Genomic DNA, 17,610 nt, shown 5'->3' with positions numbered 1-17,610 from the left:
ACAGGACAGGTTTATATCACAAAATCTACAATTAGAGCCAGTTATTCATTCAACCTAATGAGAAACTGTAGAACAGACTCAGCTTATATTACAATACCTACATTTACAGCCAGTTATTCATTCAACCTAACGAGAAACTGCAGAACAGACTCAGTTTATATCACAATACCTACATTTAGAGCCAGTTATTCATTCAACTTAATGAGAAACTGCAGAACAGACTCAGTTTATATCACAATACCTACATTTAGAGCCAGTTATTCATTGAACCTAACGAGAAACTGCAGAACAGACTCAGTTTATATCATAATACCTACATTTAGAGTCATTGATTCATTCAACCTAATGAGACACTGTAGAACAATCACTCACATTCAGTCACTCCCAATCACTCACAACAAAAATGATGCATCCACAACCATCGACTATTGCACCTCCTGCAAACTCACAACAGAAACTGCAGTTTTACTAACCAGCAATATGGAATGAGCCACAGCAGTAGATGGAGTGAACTGTGCCAACGCCAATGAGCTCTCTTTCCAGCAACACAAGCAGGGCTAGTTACAGATAGCCCATCTAAACTAGGGTTTTCTGTTTCTGCTGAGTTTAAAAGTCCCAAACTTTAAATTCTAGAAATCTTCCACGGTAGATGAAGGGGTGTGGTCATGCCAATCAGTGTTGATATAGCCACACCCCCTTCAGCTATAGCAGTCCAAATGAATGCTGGGAGATGTAGGAATCAAGCATTATAGGTTCTTGAACAAAAAAGCTTAATATTTTCAGAAGTATACACACTTAAAATGATGATTCAAGGGTTCTTTAGTAAAGAAAATGGTTCTATATAGAACTATGAACATTCAAAGCACCCTTTCCAACGAATAAAGGGGTGCATCATGAAAGGGTTCTTCAGATTGATGGAAAATGTGCTGTAGATGGATATTCTACTGTTATTGTTGTTGATGTCAGGCTTGTTACAATAGAAGAACCCTTTTTGGTGCTATTTAGAACCATGCTCTTTACTAATGAACTCTTGAAGAACCATCTTTTTTAAGTGTGTAGCACAAAAGTTCATGTTTTTTGTTCTGAAAGTTTATTAGGGGGTTGAAAAACTGGTCCTGTGCCATATATACATGCTGTGTATATTGCTACATTGGTTCATACTATATATGTTTATTACATTTATTGAGCTGACTATATAATTCCAACGGGCTGACAGGAAATGACCCTGTGGTGTACACCCACACTTTCTCACTGTAACGTAAATACTGAACTCATAGTGTTTCTGTGTTGTGTGTTTGTTTCTAATCAACTGTGTGTGTTGGAAATTTTTGCGTCGGTGCCGAGCTGAGCACCAACGACTTCACAAAGCAAACAACAGCCAAGGGAGAGAAAGAGCTGATTACGGATGGCAGAGTCTCTGTGGACCCGGCAAAGCCGCGCCGAAGCCCCAGGACACCATCACATACACCCCGCAATTCAAGAGGCCAATGAAGCGCGCCTGCTAAGCTACTTGATCAAATAACTCCATTATTGCCGGCAGTCATGTGACTAACGCACTCTCTCTGTCTCTTTTACACAAACAGACTCCCTCTCTGGAGTAGATGAAGAAGCCCCAGTGTTTCCTACCTTCGCAGTAAGTGGAGTCCCCGTGGATCGACGCGTAGCCGCTCTTGCACTCACACTCTGCTTTGTTATTCCGGTTTTTGCAAACAGAGTTTTCTCCACAGAGCATTCCCTCTGCACAGAAATCATGACCTAGAACAGGAACACAGGGAGATGGAGGAATCATTTCACATCATTCAGCCTGGAAAGCCAAAGGCAGAATCAAAATTAGAAACAGAACTACAATCAGAACCAGAAACAGAATTTAAAAACATAACTATACATGAAATCAGCATTACAATTAGAACTAGAACTATAAATGAAATCAGAATTAGAATCAAAATTACAATTAGAATCAGAAATAGAATCAGAATTAGAAAGAGAACTATAAATGGAATCAGCATTATTCAGAATTAGAACTATAAATGAAATCAGAATTAGAATCAGAATTACAATTAGAATCAGAAATAGAATCAGAATTAGAAACAGAACTATAAATGAAATCAGAATTATAATCACAATTAGAATCAGAACTAGAAATGAAATCAGGATTAAAATTAGAATTAAAATCATAAATATAAATCAGAATTAGAAATAAAATCAGAATAAGAAATAGACTTATAATTAGAATGAGAATCAGTAATATAATCAGAACTAGAAACAAAATCAGCATCAAAATTAGAAATGGAATTAAAATTATAACCAGACCTGCATTTAGAATTGAAATTAGAAATAGAATGAGAATTTAAGTTAGAAATGGAATTAAAATTGGAATCAAAAATATAATCAGAATTAGAAAAAAAAATCTGAATTAAAATTAGAATTAAAAGTAGAATCAGATTTACATTCAGAATCAGAATCAGAAGTGAATAAACAACATGAAAAAGTGAAATGTTTGCATCAAAACCAACTTTATCCAACAATTTTGTGGGGAATTTCACAGTGTTGTTCAAGCCATGAGAGAAGCAAATAAACCGGCAGAATGCCTTTAAGTGCAAAACGTCATCCTTCTTACAAAACATTCAAACGGTGAGACCGGGCAGGCGGGTCTCCAAGCGAAAGCAGTCTGGAGACTTTCACCGCCTCACTCAGGAGCTGAAACTCAATGAAACCTTTATAATTCTGATGTCTGTAACTCTGAGCTGCTTTTGGAGATCAATGCCATCCGTGAGGAAGCAGATAAGAAACTGACCCTTTGTTTGAAAGTTCTGGCTGTGCCAGAGAGTTACTCACAATTATTTTTTTTATTTGAATTATTTTTTAATTTAATTTATAGATGTCTGAATAAATTGCATGAATATTGCGCTTGGTGTACAAAAAACAAACATTTTGCTGTTGGATCCAATTTGACAGCTCTCTAGCTAAATATTACTTTATAATTAGAATATCTATTAGAATATCTATTGCTTTTGACATTATGCCACTATGTACCTTGTAAGAATGATTACTGCACCCGTAAAGTATATACAGATGTATAAAATATATAAAGAACACAGTAAATGTAGTGTATCTGTAGGTCTGATAGAAACTGAAGATGACTGAATGCTTACAGCAGCTGTTCCAAACACAAGCCATTCATCAGCCTTCATCATCCACTATATAAACACCTATTTGCAGAGCGCATGGCTAATAGATTCTGTTCCAGTACTAACTGACACTACTCCGTGCCTGTGTGTAAGTGGACGTTTTCTGACAGGAACCCGTCACATTTGGACAGATTTACAGGCTGAGCATGGTCAGAATGGGGAAAGCATGACAGCCTGGCTGAGCCCATCATCAATCTTGCTAAAAACATTATTCTCTTTACTGCAGATAACTGACAGCTTATACAACCCGCGTCAGTCTGGAGGAGCTACATTCATCCAAAATTAGTATTTATGTCCATAAAGAATCACAGAGGCAAATGGCTAATGTTTGCAAATGCTTTATTTAGATGAACGATTTGTATATTCTTTGTATAAGTTTATAATTAACTCATTTAAATCATTTTTTTTATTTATATAAGCGGCTGAGATGTAAACAGAGTCGTTCAGAGTGGTTTGGTATGAAATGCTCTGTTCTAGAGAAACTTACAGAGTCAGAACTGTTTACAGTGGTAGTGATAGGATCCAGATGTCCACCTCTAAAAGCTCCCTCACAGAAAGTTATTACATGAAATGGTTATGAATACACAGTGATGACTGAGATATTGTTTTACGATAGTTTTGAGAAGAAAATCAATTTATGGTTGAGGAAACACACATGGAGCTGTGAGGCAAAATAGTCCCCAAAGAAAACTTATTATTTCAGATTTTACACTACTCTCCCATCATCAACATTCCATATAAAAGTCAGAAGACATGTACAGGTTCACTGGTGGTTTTGGATTAATAAATAAAATGTCTATATTTGTGTTGTAGTCATGGTGACCCCTGGTTCCTATCACCACCACTGTAAAGAAATCTGAGTCTCTACAGTCATTTACAAATATAACATACAATGTGTGTCCAAAAGTTTCCAGACAGTCCTTCAAATGAGTGAATTCAGCTACTGTAAGGTCGCTCACTGCTGACAAAGCTTGTATAATCTCCATAGAAAAGCACTGACCAATAAAATGGGACGCTCTGGAGCAGCCGCACATGATCCTTAGGTCACCATGTCCAATGCCAAGTGTGGGCTATAGGGGTATAAAGCCCCCCAGTACTGGGCTGTGGAGCAGTGGAACTGTGTTCTCCAACCAATACCTTTGGGATGAGTTGGAGTGATCCAGAACTGACCATCTAACATCAGTACCTGACCTCACTAATGCTCAATCAAATCTTCACATAATATTAAATGTATATTTTATAAAACTGTATTATCATTATTATCACTATTATCATTATTATTACAGACAATAATCATTCCTTTAAACTGAGTGAGCTTTGCTTCCAGCATAACCCCAACTTTAACCTCAACCCAAAATGCAATGCTGACACTAACCCTGGTCCTGACTCTGATTATAAATAAAACTCTCTTTCTTTTTTTGGTTATTTTAACTGTGTTTCTCTTAGCTGGGTGAAAACAGTCTGATATTTCTCTCCATCCTTCACTCTGGGGATTCAGCCTGGCATTAAGAGAACAGCAGACACTACGCATATGGGCACTGCCAGTGTGCTAGCTGCTACATTACAGCCTTACTGAATCCCAACGGCAGGAGAGCAACATCTTCTCGACCAAGAAAAAACTTCAAAGCAGATGCAATCATTCTCTTTAAAACTCAGCTGTGTATTTCAGTCCTCATATAACCGATAATGCAGAGCATCAACACTATCTTCATTAGCGTCAGTCACTTTTTCCTGTCTTCTGCTTCACATACACTCAAAAATAAACACAAATATTTCTTACATATTTTCACTTTTGGTTCACTAGTGAACCTTTCAAACTTTCAGAGGACAGTTATTTAAAGAACCAAGTTTGTAAATGAGATGCCCATTCAGCCTAAAGAAGTTCAGCCCCACCCATTCAGCATACAGCAGTTTAACCCTGCACATTCTGTCTACAGCATTTAGCCCCACCCATTCAGCCGACAGCAGTTTAGCCCCGCCCATTCATGCTAGGGTAGTTTAGCCTCGCCCATTCAGCCTACAGCAGTTTAGCCCCACCCATTCAACCTACCACAGATTAGCCCCGCCCATTCAGCCTACCCCACCCATTCAGCCTACAGCAGTTTAGCCACCCCGACATGTGAATGACAGAGTTATTCAGAGTGGCTTGGTGTAAAACGCTCTGTTCAAGAGAAACTTACCGAGTCAGAATTGTTCACAGTGGTGGTGACAGGAACCAGACATCCACCTCTAAAAGCTCCCTCACAGAAAGTTATTACATGAAATGGCTATGAATACACTGCCTGACGTCTGAGACACTGTTTTATGACAGTTTTGAGAACTTAAAATTCATTCATGGTGGAGGGATACATAATATGCAGGGTGTTGTGAGGCAAAACAGTCCCCAAAGGAAAAAAAAATGCAGATTCTCCACTATTTTCCCCATCATCAACATTCCATATAAAACTCAGAAGACACGTGTAGGTTCACTGGTGGTTTTGGATAGTAAATAAAATGTCTATATTTGTGTTGTAGTCATGGTGACCCCTGATTCCCATCACCACCACTGTAAAGAAATCTGAACCATTTCACACCAAACCACTCTGAATCACTCTGTTTACATCTCACACTCAGTTATGCAGAAATTAGTGGAATTTCCCTTTATTTTAATGGGACAGTATGATTGTTTTTGGCATATTGAAACCACACAAATGTTGTAAATTGATTTCAGGGAAAAAAATTAAATCCAAGAATAATCTAGAATGTGGGATCTGTAGGGGAAAAACAACAGAAAAGTGATAATTTGCTTAAATGTGGTTCAAGTGATATTGATGGTTTGTCTTGGTAGATTTATGCATTTTAAAAGACACTAAAGCACAAATTTCTCCAAAACTCATTGTTAAGCATCCACCCACGTATGAGACACCACTGAGATTTCAGTGAAGTTGGAATAAAATCAGCTTAAATCACAAAAACACATCCTGCGTCAGCACATCTGCTCCGATCTGCTTTAGCTTTTCACCTTCACGCATATTAATGAGCACAAGGCCCATGTTTTCCTGTAAACTTTATTCAAGTCTGCTGCTCTGAGACGCTCTTATCAGCAAAAGCAAAACATGGCGGGCATTGTCCCTGAGCGAGGCAGTGCGGGTGAGGGTGTAATAAAAGGACGACATGAAAGCAGAACCTCAGGATGAAGAACTGAGCAAATACAGACCAACATCTGACTGAGCGCTCAAAGAAAACGGTAAGAAACAACTTAGCCGTTCATCTGCCGGTTCAATGCAGCCATAAATACACATGCAAATACATACGTAGTGTAAATGTGCTCACACGCGCAGACGGCTCTTTGAAATGTCTCCGAATCTGACTGTAAGCAAACCGCAGAACATGAAGGCTGCTCTGCCCTGCTCAGGAGGAGATAAGGCCAAGATGGTTGCAGCATTTTTGAGCTTGGTTTCTGATGGACAAATGAAAAGCATTTTCATCCTCAGATACAGGCTAAATGTCAAAAAGGAGCTTACCACAGCTTCTGGTGCTGAAATCAGAGAAAAAAGATAAAAGATGCTTTTCATCTACTGGCATCATATTATTTTAAGTTTCAGATGCACATATTAAAGAATATTCACTTTCAAATGTCTGATGTTAATAAATACATTTTGTTTCCAAAGCATAATATTTATTTACAAACACTTTCAAATGCAAAATGCTAGTTACTTTTCAAAAGTGCAGCGTTAAACAATGTGACAATTCAAATGTACAATGTTAAGTTATATTGACTTTGAAAAGTTCAATGTCAAATTATATTGATTTTTAAATGTACAAAGTTAAATTATATTGACTTTTAAATAAATCAATGTCGAATTGTTACATTTTGAATGTGCAGTGTGAATTATGTTAAATTAGGTTAATTTAATGTAATTTATTCAGTGTTAAATTCAAACATACAATATTAAGTTACAATTATACAATATTTAATTATAATGACTTATAATGTTAAAATACATTCAGCATTAAATGTACAATATTAAGTTTCAAATATTTGATATTAAATTATTACTTTGAAATGTGCAGTGTAAAAATATGCTGTTTTAAATGTACAATATTAAATTATTTAAGATTTCAAATATACAATATTAAACTATAATCACTTTAAAATGTGCAGTGTTAAAATATTTTCAGTTTCAAATGCACAATGTTGAACTCTTAAGTTTCAAATATTAAATTGCGTTACGTTTAAAATGCACAATATTAAGTTAAATTAAGATTCAAATGTACAGTGTTAAAATGTCAAGTTGCAAATGTGTCACGTACTACATTCAATCATGTTTACATTAAATTTACATTAAGCAATCACAAACAGTCTTCTGTGGTAGACTTTCACAGTTAATGTTAAACTTATATGACTCTATGCTGAGTGTCCAGTTTATTACATCCACCTGCCTTGTAGCTACACTGATTGGCCTTTTTATTGAAAACATCTTACATACAGGTGTATTTTGTAGGTCTACAATTACACACTGCAGCTCATCTGTTACTGTGCAGTTTATCACCATCTACACCATTCAACAGTTAGGAGACCACCACAGGACCACCACTAACCATATTTTACTGAAATAACCTGCATCTGACATTCTTTTAACTTATTATTTGAATCAAATTGGTTTGGTACTTTAACCCTTCAGAACTGGCCATCTCGCTGGCGAGATGGAATACCATGCTATATTTCAAGCGTAACTGTTCCTCAGTGTTTTTTCACCTTGAAACTAGAAGGAAAGCCCTAAAATACAAGCCCAGGTGTGTCGTTTGCTTCCTAAGTAAACCTACAGTGTAAATTTACAGAAAACATGTACATCTTTGCTATGCACTTGCCACAAACCTTGTTTAATCTTTTTGTTAATCAAGTTTAAATCCACTGTCTGTATTTATGACATGTCATGTGATATGTAGTCCACACATACTGCATCTGACTGGCTCTGGTTAGTGAATCACAGTGTGCGACTTGAAAATTTGAATGTTGAGATGGGCACCGCTGGAAAACAGGTGTGTAGATCAGCTTTGGTTAGGTTGCATCAGTCAGTTAGAGTTTCTGATTCAGAGCAAGTGGTTGTGAGACTGACTCTAGGTAAGTTTATGGCCCAATCCCATTTTTTACTTATTATTATTTATTTATTATATACAAGGCTCTAGAATTGCTGTCCCACCACAGAACGACACACAGTGGGGGAACACTTCAGATCCCAAATCATGTCATCCAGAAGACATGACTGATTTTGGCATTATGATGCAGATGATTCAGACGGTGTTAAAGAATACACACACACACACATATATATATATATATATATATATATATATATATATATATATATATAAACTGACCCCTTTCTTGTGTGGAGTTTATAAAGCACTTATTTGTAACTGTGGACTGAAACTACCAAGAAAACCTTCATATATAAGCAATGTTCAATAACAACACAGAAGGACACTGTCCAGAACAAACGACAGAACCTGAAAACATGAAGTAAAGACTTCAAATAACATGTATTTCAGGTCAGAGGGTTTTGTGCAGTTTTTTGTAGAAAATATTTTTGTTGTGACATCATGACTTAGATTTTTTTAAAATAAAAAACAAGCCCGATTTTGTGCTAAGGTGGCTAATTCACGAATATAGTGTTATATATCTCCATATTCAGCACAACCTCAGCTAATGAAATGTCATTCAGTAAATATTTCTACACAGCATATTCATGAATTAGCCCATAAAACCACAGTAGCACAAAAAAATGAGCTTGCTTTATGTATTTAGGATGTCTTTCGATTTCATGACTTCAATAAAAAACAAATCTTGTTTTGTGCTACAGTGGTTTATGGGCTAATTCATGAATACATTGTGTAAAAATATTTACTAAATGACATTTTATTAGCTGAGGTTATGCTGAATATAGAACACTTTGTGGTTCTGTAACAAACAACAAAAATATGCAATGGCAGAAGTGTCTCAATGTAGGTCTTAAAGGATTAAATAAAAATATAAATTAATTTTTTACAAAGTATGATAAAGAACCACATGCAATACAATAACTTGAGGACTATTTCTGAGTATTGCTGAGTTATGCTGATCTAAAAAACAGTGGTGCATCATTATACGCTCATATCACATTTTTTTTATTAGCTATACCGATACAATAAAAATCTACATCTGCAAATCGACTTTGCCACAAAAATTATCTCAAAAAAAAGAAGAAAGTGGACAAACAAAAGTCGATGAATTCTGCAGCACAGCCGAGATTAGAGGAATCAGTCACAGAGGAAAGGTAAGAGACGTGAGGGTGTTGTGGAGATGCTGGAACAGGTGGCTCTGTCTGGCGGGACAGGACTGTGTGTGTTCAGCAGGATGCTTGTCATAAGCAGAGCATATAGGGGACAGTTATGCATGAGGAGGAAAAGAAAAAAAAGAAGAAACACTCACCTCTGCAGACGTTGCAACACCTGTTCTCTGGGAGAATCTGCTCTTTCACTGTGCAGTTGAGAATTGGGCAGCTTTCTGTCACTGGAAGCATCAGACCGTTCTGTTTGGAGAGAGACACATACGACAGAGCGGATGCTGAATAAGCATTTTACACATTGGCTGATCAAAACTGGAATAAACAGAATGTATAGGCTGATTAACAGCAGGGAAAACATCAAAACTCTGATTTAATCACAACAAATCATGACATTATTCACAGTAACACGCCACCCCCAGTGTTCTATTGCTTTTATAAAACAGTTTCACAAAGTAAAGCAAACAAGTCCTGAACACTGTTTCAAATATTAATTTTAACCCTTAGAGGTCAAGTTATTACATTTGCTTTGCTAACATAATTACATAATTTCTTTATCACATAAAAAAACTACATTTACAAATATTGTAGATATTATTATTAAGTTGTGCAATATTTCCTCTGAAATACCTGTTTATACCTGTACACATTGCACTGATTGCACTGTCCAGATCCACTGCATACATATAGAGCCCTGTCAATGTTTCTGTTTATTTATTTATTTTTTGCTGCTGGTTCCTCTAAAAGCTACCAAGCAAACTTTTGTTGTATAACTACAATGACAATAAAGTCTTCCATTCAATTTTCACATTTGACTCTCCAGCCTTTTTCCCTTTGTTTTGATGTCAAAAAATCACAAAACATGACAAATCTGCCATTACAATGCAAATAATTAGAGGTAAAATAATTAATCTAAATTCCCAGCATGCTTTTATTAGTGCCAGCTAAAACTGAGACCTCTACGGTTAATACTGGCCATTTCTTCTGCCAAAAAATTAGATGCTTTATCCAAATAAGATTTTAACACATCATCATGTTGGTTTTAAATTAGGTTCTGAAAAGTCCCGGGCAGCCAGAGCCACATGTATCAAAATATAACAAATGTGGTCATTTTTCTTATTATTTCCCACAGAAGAGAACATCCTGTGCTATAAAACACATTTAATCAGCCTTCATATTGATCCATATCCACCTTCAGACCTTTTATAGATATAAAGCACTTCAGCAGTGACATCATGCGCGGTCAGATGAAAAACCAGACACTAATGCTCACCTCAGAACATTTATCGCCCATAAAAGTCAAAACAAAAACAAGCTCTGCAAGCCAAAGACTCATTTAAAGTTAAACCACCAACATAGCTTGATCAATACACTGTAACGTTAAAGCGATAGTTCAGAAAATTATCAAAGATACACAAAGTTGTCCTGCCTCACCACAAAAGTTGACAAGCTTCTTTACAAGGCTAAGGTTAACAAGTAATGAACTTATATCCCACCAATTAGCATAGCGCTATATATATATATATATATATATATATATATATATATATATATATATGTATTTCATTCATCAAGGTACAACCAATGTAAATGTTCCCTCAAAGGTACCACAGTGGTTTTAAGGTCCAATTGCTCACCTTAGTAAGTTTTTCCAGGTGATAAGTACATATTTATACCTTTTTATAACCGAATGTTTTAAACAGAACAATAAAATAAAAAGCCTGGAGACAGGACGGGGTGTGTGGAGTCAATACAACTTAGAATATATAATTTCAATGGATTATGGTACAATTGTGTTCCCTGACTAAAGGTACTGAGATGTACCCTTGAGGGAACCACCCCAGTGACCAGAGGGGTACTGCCCCAGTGACAGTTTACTATCTTTATTTCCAAGGGTACCTTTATTATTAATCCAAAACTTGTGGTCTGATAACACGGCAAGAGTCAGGGATCAGTTCAGAGATCTAAGAGTCAGGAGGAAATAAACTCCTCCATTCTAGACTCTGTGTCAGTAAAGCTTAACCTGTTTTATGCTTTTTCTGTATTTTAAAATTGTATACTAATGTTAAACCCTTATTCTCTGTTCATTTTGCTCTTGCGTTATTGTTTGCTATCCCGTGTGGTCCAGAGGAGGCTGGGTTCCCCTTTTGAGTCTTGGTTCCTCTCAAAGTTTTTTTCTCTTACTCTTAGGCTGAGCATACACTACATGACTTAAAATCTTAACAGATTTCTAAAATGGAGAGCGTCACAAACTTTCAATTTGTCACAGAATTTCTTGTCTTTTTGTCGTGAGGGCGCTCAGACTAGACCACATAGCAAAGAGAGAGAATAACACACATAACGAGTTTGGGCTACGAATAAGAACTCAAACTCTCAGATCTCCTCACATATCACTTCACAAACATATCACTTACTGGACTGGACCTGTCTGTCCTTTTATGCGGAGCGAAAGTGCAAACTGGTGATTCAAATGCGTTTGAGAAACGCTGATATCACAGTGAGATCTGCAGAAATATTTCACTACAAACTGGCAGCTCACTTGAAATTGTAAAGAGAGTGTTTTGATGTCTAGATCCAACATTATTAACATGATAAACATGATATCAGCACGTTCCGCTGTTCACGTGGTGTTCACTGAACGTTTCTTTGCCTGTTTCTCTGCTCTTCTAGCTCTCTGATTGGCTGTTGTTTAAATCACTTGAGGACTCATGACCATTTTGAGTCGTAAATATCAAACATGTTTGATAATATTGGAGGGTCTCTGATCTCTTCAGAGTTCAATCGGAGAGCTAAAGACTCACTCCCTTCTCTCACACTACAGATCATCTGCACCACCACTCGTTTCTGATCAAGGTCCCAACATAGAAAATCGCTTAAAAAAATAAATGAATAAAAATTGTTTCAAGGGGCAAATCGGGGTTAAAATCAGGCAAAAAAACTGTGTAGTGTAGGCCCAGTCTTGGGGAGTCTTTCCTGCCACTGTCTCCATTGGCGACGCTCACAGGGGCTCAGACCCGGATTTTATTGTAAAGCTGCTTTGTGACAACGCCTGTTGTAAAAAGCACTACATAAATAAGACTTGACTTCACTAATTCATACAATCATTCTGACAGCTGGGGAAACTTTGGGCATGCCGTTTCAGGCAAAAATGGGGTGAGAGTTAACAGGTTGAAAAGAAAAGATGAGGAAAATGAGCTTTTTCATATTAACCCTTTGTAAGAAACCCTTACTTTTGATTGGAAATCATCCACGATAAAGTTTTGTGATTTTTCTTTTAAATACTGGTATAAAAATGCCTCTTGTTTCTCCCGTAAGCACTGAAACGTTGAACTGAATTTTATATCAAAGCCAAATCACATGGTTAGCATGTTAGCATGGATTGAGGAACACAGCTTTAAAAACTATTAGTTAATGCTGTTAATGGGAGACCACGTGTAGGTTAAAGGGAACACGTTTTAAAACCAACAGAGCATGAAACACGTCTGATATAAAGCTAATTCTCAATCTAATTTCCAGTGTTGCTAATTGGCAAATAAATCATTAAAACCTTCAAAAGACCTTGAGTCTTTTCAAAGACATCCGGCTCATCTCATCAGTCATAACAGTGTAGAAATAAGGCTATTAATTCTGCACGTGAAAGAAAACGCACAAGGACTTTGATCTATAATGCGAGAAATCTGTAGTGCTGGACAGTGCAGCGCAGTGTTCTTGTTATTAATAATGCATATCATGTTTAGGCTAACAGAGACTGACCCAGGTTATCATGCACAATTTAAAAGCTACTCCTTACAACCTCGCACTTCTGACCACTTCTCCAGTAAAGCTGCCATTTATACATTATGCATTAGTGCGAGAGGCACAGATTAAGTGTGATCTCAGCCTGAGGTGACTTTCTATGGAGCTTTAGCACCGTCAAAATGTTATCAGTATCTAACCGCCTTAAGAGTCTGCAAGCACTGTAGTATTATTCATTTCATTCATTCATTTCAAGGTTTGGGTCAAAACAAAGACCTTGAAACGCCCAACAGAAAATGATTCAATCAGGATTGTTCTCTCTGCGGTATGTAGGTAGATACAGCTGAGATGCTCTCCCACTGGTTAGGATTTCAGGAGCTGGACTGAAGGCCTTACACATTAGATTAGCTACCAACATTATAAGGAAGTGACAGAGAAATCACTCAGTCATGCTTTGATTTATAATGGGTGGAACCAAAAATGTCACTCAAGTCCTTCTAGAAGTTCTAGCTAACTGACTGTAAATATGAGTTGTGGTCTAAGCAGGTTCTGGTCAGTTGTCAGGAATGTCAAACAGTGGCAGCAGCTCTATGTCAGAACTCTTTACTAAAGGAGTCACTGCAAAACTGATACACAGGTATATGATAATGTTGGTTACAAGCTTCAGATAAAATATATGGAATGATTTTTACAAGCTTCAAATATCTGTGTTTAATCTAGAATGGCCAAAAAATGTGCAATAGAACCAGCAAAGTGCTAAAATCCCACTGTGACACTAACAGAAATTAGCATAATCTAATTAAGCTCTATTAAGCTCACTAAATAAATATTCAGAATGAAGTTCTAATAAAATTTGAACATTTGTTCATCATACCATATTCACCAACCATTCTTAAGAAGAAACTCACAGTTTTGATAAAGAGTCTGACATTCACTAATGTTTTCTTATTTGGGATTTGTTCTTAGGTAAGAACAGAATCTGCACACACTCAACAGCACAAAGGTGAGAACAGTTCTGCGCTTTAAGAACATGTCATGAATCTGACGGAGACTTTTTCTTAGGACCTTTCTCAAGAACACATTTAAGAACAAACTTAGAAAGATACTGGTGAATGAGGCCCAGTGGTTCTATATAGAGCCATGAACACTTGAAGGAACATTTGCATGCTTAAAAAAATCTTTGTATGGTGAAATGATTGTTCAGATTGAATCAGAATGTGTAGTATAAGGTTCTATATAGCACCAAAAAGGGTTCTTCTATTGTTACAAGCCTGACATTGTAACAGCAGAACTCTTTTTAGTGCTAGATATAACTATTTTCAAAAATGTTCTATTAAGAACTATATACAACACATTCTCCATCAATCTGAAGAACCATTTCTCCGTGCAAAAAATGATTTAATCATGCAAAAGGTTCTTTGAGTGTTCATGCCTCTATACAGAACCTCTGTCTTTACTAATAAAATTATTAGTTCTAATAAAATTAACATCTAGAATAAAGTTTATGTAATTTGTATGTAGAATGCCTCATATTTTAAAACACAAATGCAATCTTGAGGTTTAAAACATGCTGTAAGATTAACACAGTACTTTAGTTACAGTTACAAATTGCATATAATTACATAACAACTCAAAACATCTACAAATATAATGTCTAAAAATTTAATTTGTGTCTAGTTATACGATTTACATCTACATCAGTTATTACTGAAAGTAAAATAACACTTAATAATAGAACAAATGATTTCAAACTTTTGCACGATAGTGTTTATGTCCAAAAAAACAAACTCACACAAAAGCATCACCTGCACTGTTTATATTTGTCATAGAAATAAATTTCATTTACACATAAACTTTTGCGACTCCATTTCCAAAAAAGTAGGGACGCTGTGCAGAATGTAAATAAAAATAGAATGCAATGATAAGCAAATCACATGAACCATATTTTTAAAGGAAAATACTACAAAGACAACGTATCAAAGGTTGAAACTGAGAAATATGATTGTTTTTTGAAAAATATATGCCCATTTTTGAATTTGATGCCAACAACACGTTCCAAAAAGGTTGGAACGGGGGCATGTTTACCACAGTGTTTCATCACACTCTGTTAGCGTTTGGGAACTGAGGAGACACTGCTGTAGTTTTGAAAGTGAAATGTTTCCCGTTATTGTTTGATACAGTATTTCAGCTGCTCAACAGTTCGTGGTCTCCTTTGTCGTATTTTTCATTTCAAAATGCGCCAAATTTTACAAGTGGGTGACAGGTCTGGACTGCAGGCAGGCCAGTTTAACACCCAGACTCTTTTAATACGGAGCAATGCACACACTAACACACCACCACCACATCAGTGTTACTGCAGTGCTGAGAATGATCCACTACCTAAATAGTACCTGCTCCATGGGGGGTCTAGACCACTGAAGAACAGGGGAAAAGGGGGCTAACAAAGTATGCAGAGAAACAGACGGACTACAGTCTGTAATTGTAGAACTACAAAGTGCACCTACATAGTAAGTAGAGCTGATAAAATGGACAACGAGCGTAGAAACAAGGAGGTGGTCATAATGTTATGCCTGATCGGTGTATATGCTTTCTTCTTTGTGTTTTAGAGTTTTAAGATTTGTGAAGGCAGCGACAAACTGTTTTCATAGACAGTGTTTTTTAGAAGTTTTTCTGAGCCCATGCAGTAATTTCCACTACAGAATCATGTCTGTTTTTAATGCAGTGCCGCCTGAGGGCCCAAAGATCATGGCCAGCAAATACTTTTTTGGCCTTGTTCCTTGCATACAGAGATTTCTCCAGATTCTCTGAATTTTTTTAATGTTATTGTGTACCGTAGATGATTAAATAGCAAAGAACAATTGATTTTCATGTTGAGAAACATTATTATTGAATTGTTGCACTGTTTGCTTGTGCAGTCTTTCACAGAGTGGTGAACCCCTCCCCATCTTTACTTCTGAAACACTCAGCCTCTCTGGGATGCTCTTTTTATACCCAAATCATGTTACTGACCTTGTGTTTTTGGCATCAAATTAAAATTGGGCATATATTTTTCAAAAAAACAATAAAATTTCTCAGTTTCAACATCTGATATGTTGTCTTTGTACTATACATACATACATACATCATCTAAACCGCTTATCCTTCTGGGTCGCGGTGGGGTGCTGGAGCCTATCCCAGCTGTCATTGGGCGGAAGGCAGGATACACCCTGGACAGGTCTTTGTACTATGTTAAATGAAATATAAGGTTTAAATGATTTGCACATCACTGCATTTTGTTATTTACATTTTGCACAACATCCCAACTTTTTTGGAAACAAGGTTGTAGAACAAAATCTCTAAGATTATTGAGAAAAACATCTGAACATTTGTTTATGGTTCTGTACTAAAGACAATGGTTGTATATAGAACCATAACCACTCAAAGAACCATTTGCATGCTTAAATGGTTCTTTGCATGGTGAAAGGGTTCTTTAGATTTATGTGTTGTATATGGTTCTATATAGAAACCTTTTCGAAAAGGGTTCTCTATAGCACCAAAAGGAGTTCTGCTATTGTTGCAGGGTCAAGCTTGTAATACTTTTTGGTGCTATAAAGAACCATATACAACACATTCTCTGTCAACCTGGAGAACGATTCAACCATGCAAAGAACCATTTAAGCATGCAAATGGCCCTTTGAGTGTTCACGGCTCTATGTAGAACCACTCTCTTTACTAAAGAATAGAAAAGATTTTAAGAGTATAGAACACAATATATCTCTTATACATTACACTTTCATAATATTAATAATTTACTATAATTTTTATGTATGATAATGTATTACAATAACAAGCCAAACAGATTTTTAAAAAGTATTTTTTGATAAAATATATTTTTTTTAAAGTAATTGTTACGACCCCGTCTAGGGTCAGGCCGTAACAGAGAGTGAGAGTGGGCTCTCTCCCCAGACCTGCTGCCAGACCAGACACCGGACACCATTTAAACCAGAAAATGACAGGTTTATTTTCTTCAAAGCTCAGACAAGTTGAGGTGATGGCTTCAGGAACGAGCACTCGCCAAAATAACAAACAAAACAACTAATGATTTCATACTTACTAAACTAAAAACAAAAGAAACAAAAGACATATAGGCTACCCTAACTCCCTACCTTAACCAGGAGAAAAGGTAACCAAAACAACATGGCACCCGTCCTCTACTTTCCCCAAGCTCCTAAAGCATAATCAAACAGTCAAGCAAAGCAAAGCAGACAGTGCCAGGGTAGTCTGGACAGGTGTTCTTCCAGGTCGGGTCAAAGGGGAAAGAGCCCTGAACGTCTCTCAAGATGGTGGCTCGGCGACCTCTTATACCTTTGTGTGACCTCTTATACCTTTGCACATACAAAACT

At 36.6% G+C, this 17,610-nt stretch overlaps 1 protein-coding gene across 1 annotated transcript in view; it reads right to left on the bottom strand.

The window, feature by feature from the left end:
• Positions 1 to 17,610, bottom strand: part of LOC118819330 (protein kinase C-binding protein NELL1-like) — a 377,055-nt gene that overhangs the window by 181,925 nt on the left and 177,520 nt on the right. Inside the window, exons 11-12 of the mRNA XM_036587069.1 lie at positions 9,640 to 9,739; positions 1,627 to 1,755 (exon numbers count right to left, since the gene is read on the bottom strand). Coding sequence (XP_036442962.1) covers positions 1,627 to 1,755; positions 9,640 to 9,739 — 229 coding nt within the window. The remainder of the gene's footprint in view (positions 1 to 1,626; positions 1,756 to 9,639; positions 9,740 to 17,610) is intronic.

This window comes from Colossoma macropomum, unplaced genomic scaffold, assembly GCF_904425465.1.
Source record: "Colossoma macropomum unplaced genomic scaffold, Colossoma_macropomum, whole genome shotgun sequence".
NCBI classification, from domain to species: domain Eukaryota; kingdom Metazoa; phylum Chordata; class Actinopteri; order Characiformes; family Serrasalmidae; genus Colossoma; species Colossoma macropomum.
The sequence above is the reverse complement of the archived record's forward strand: the minus strand, read 5'-3'. Positions and strand labels throughout refer to the sequence as shown.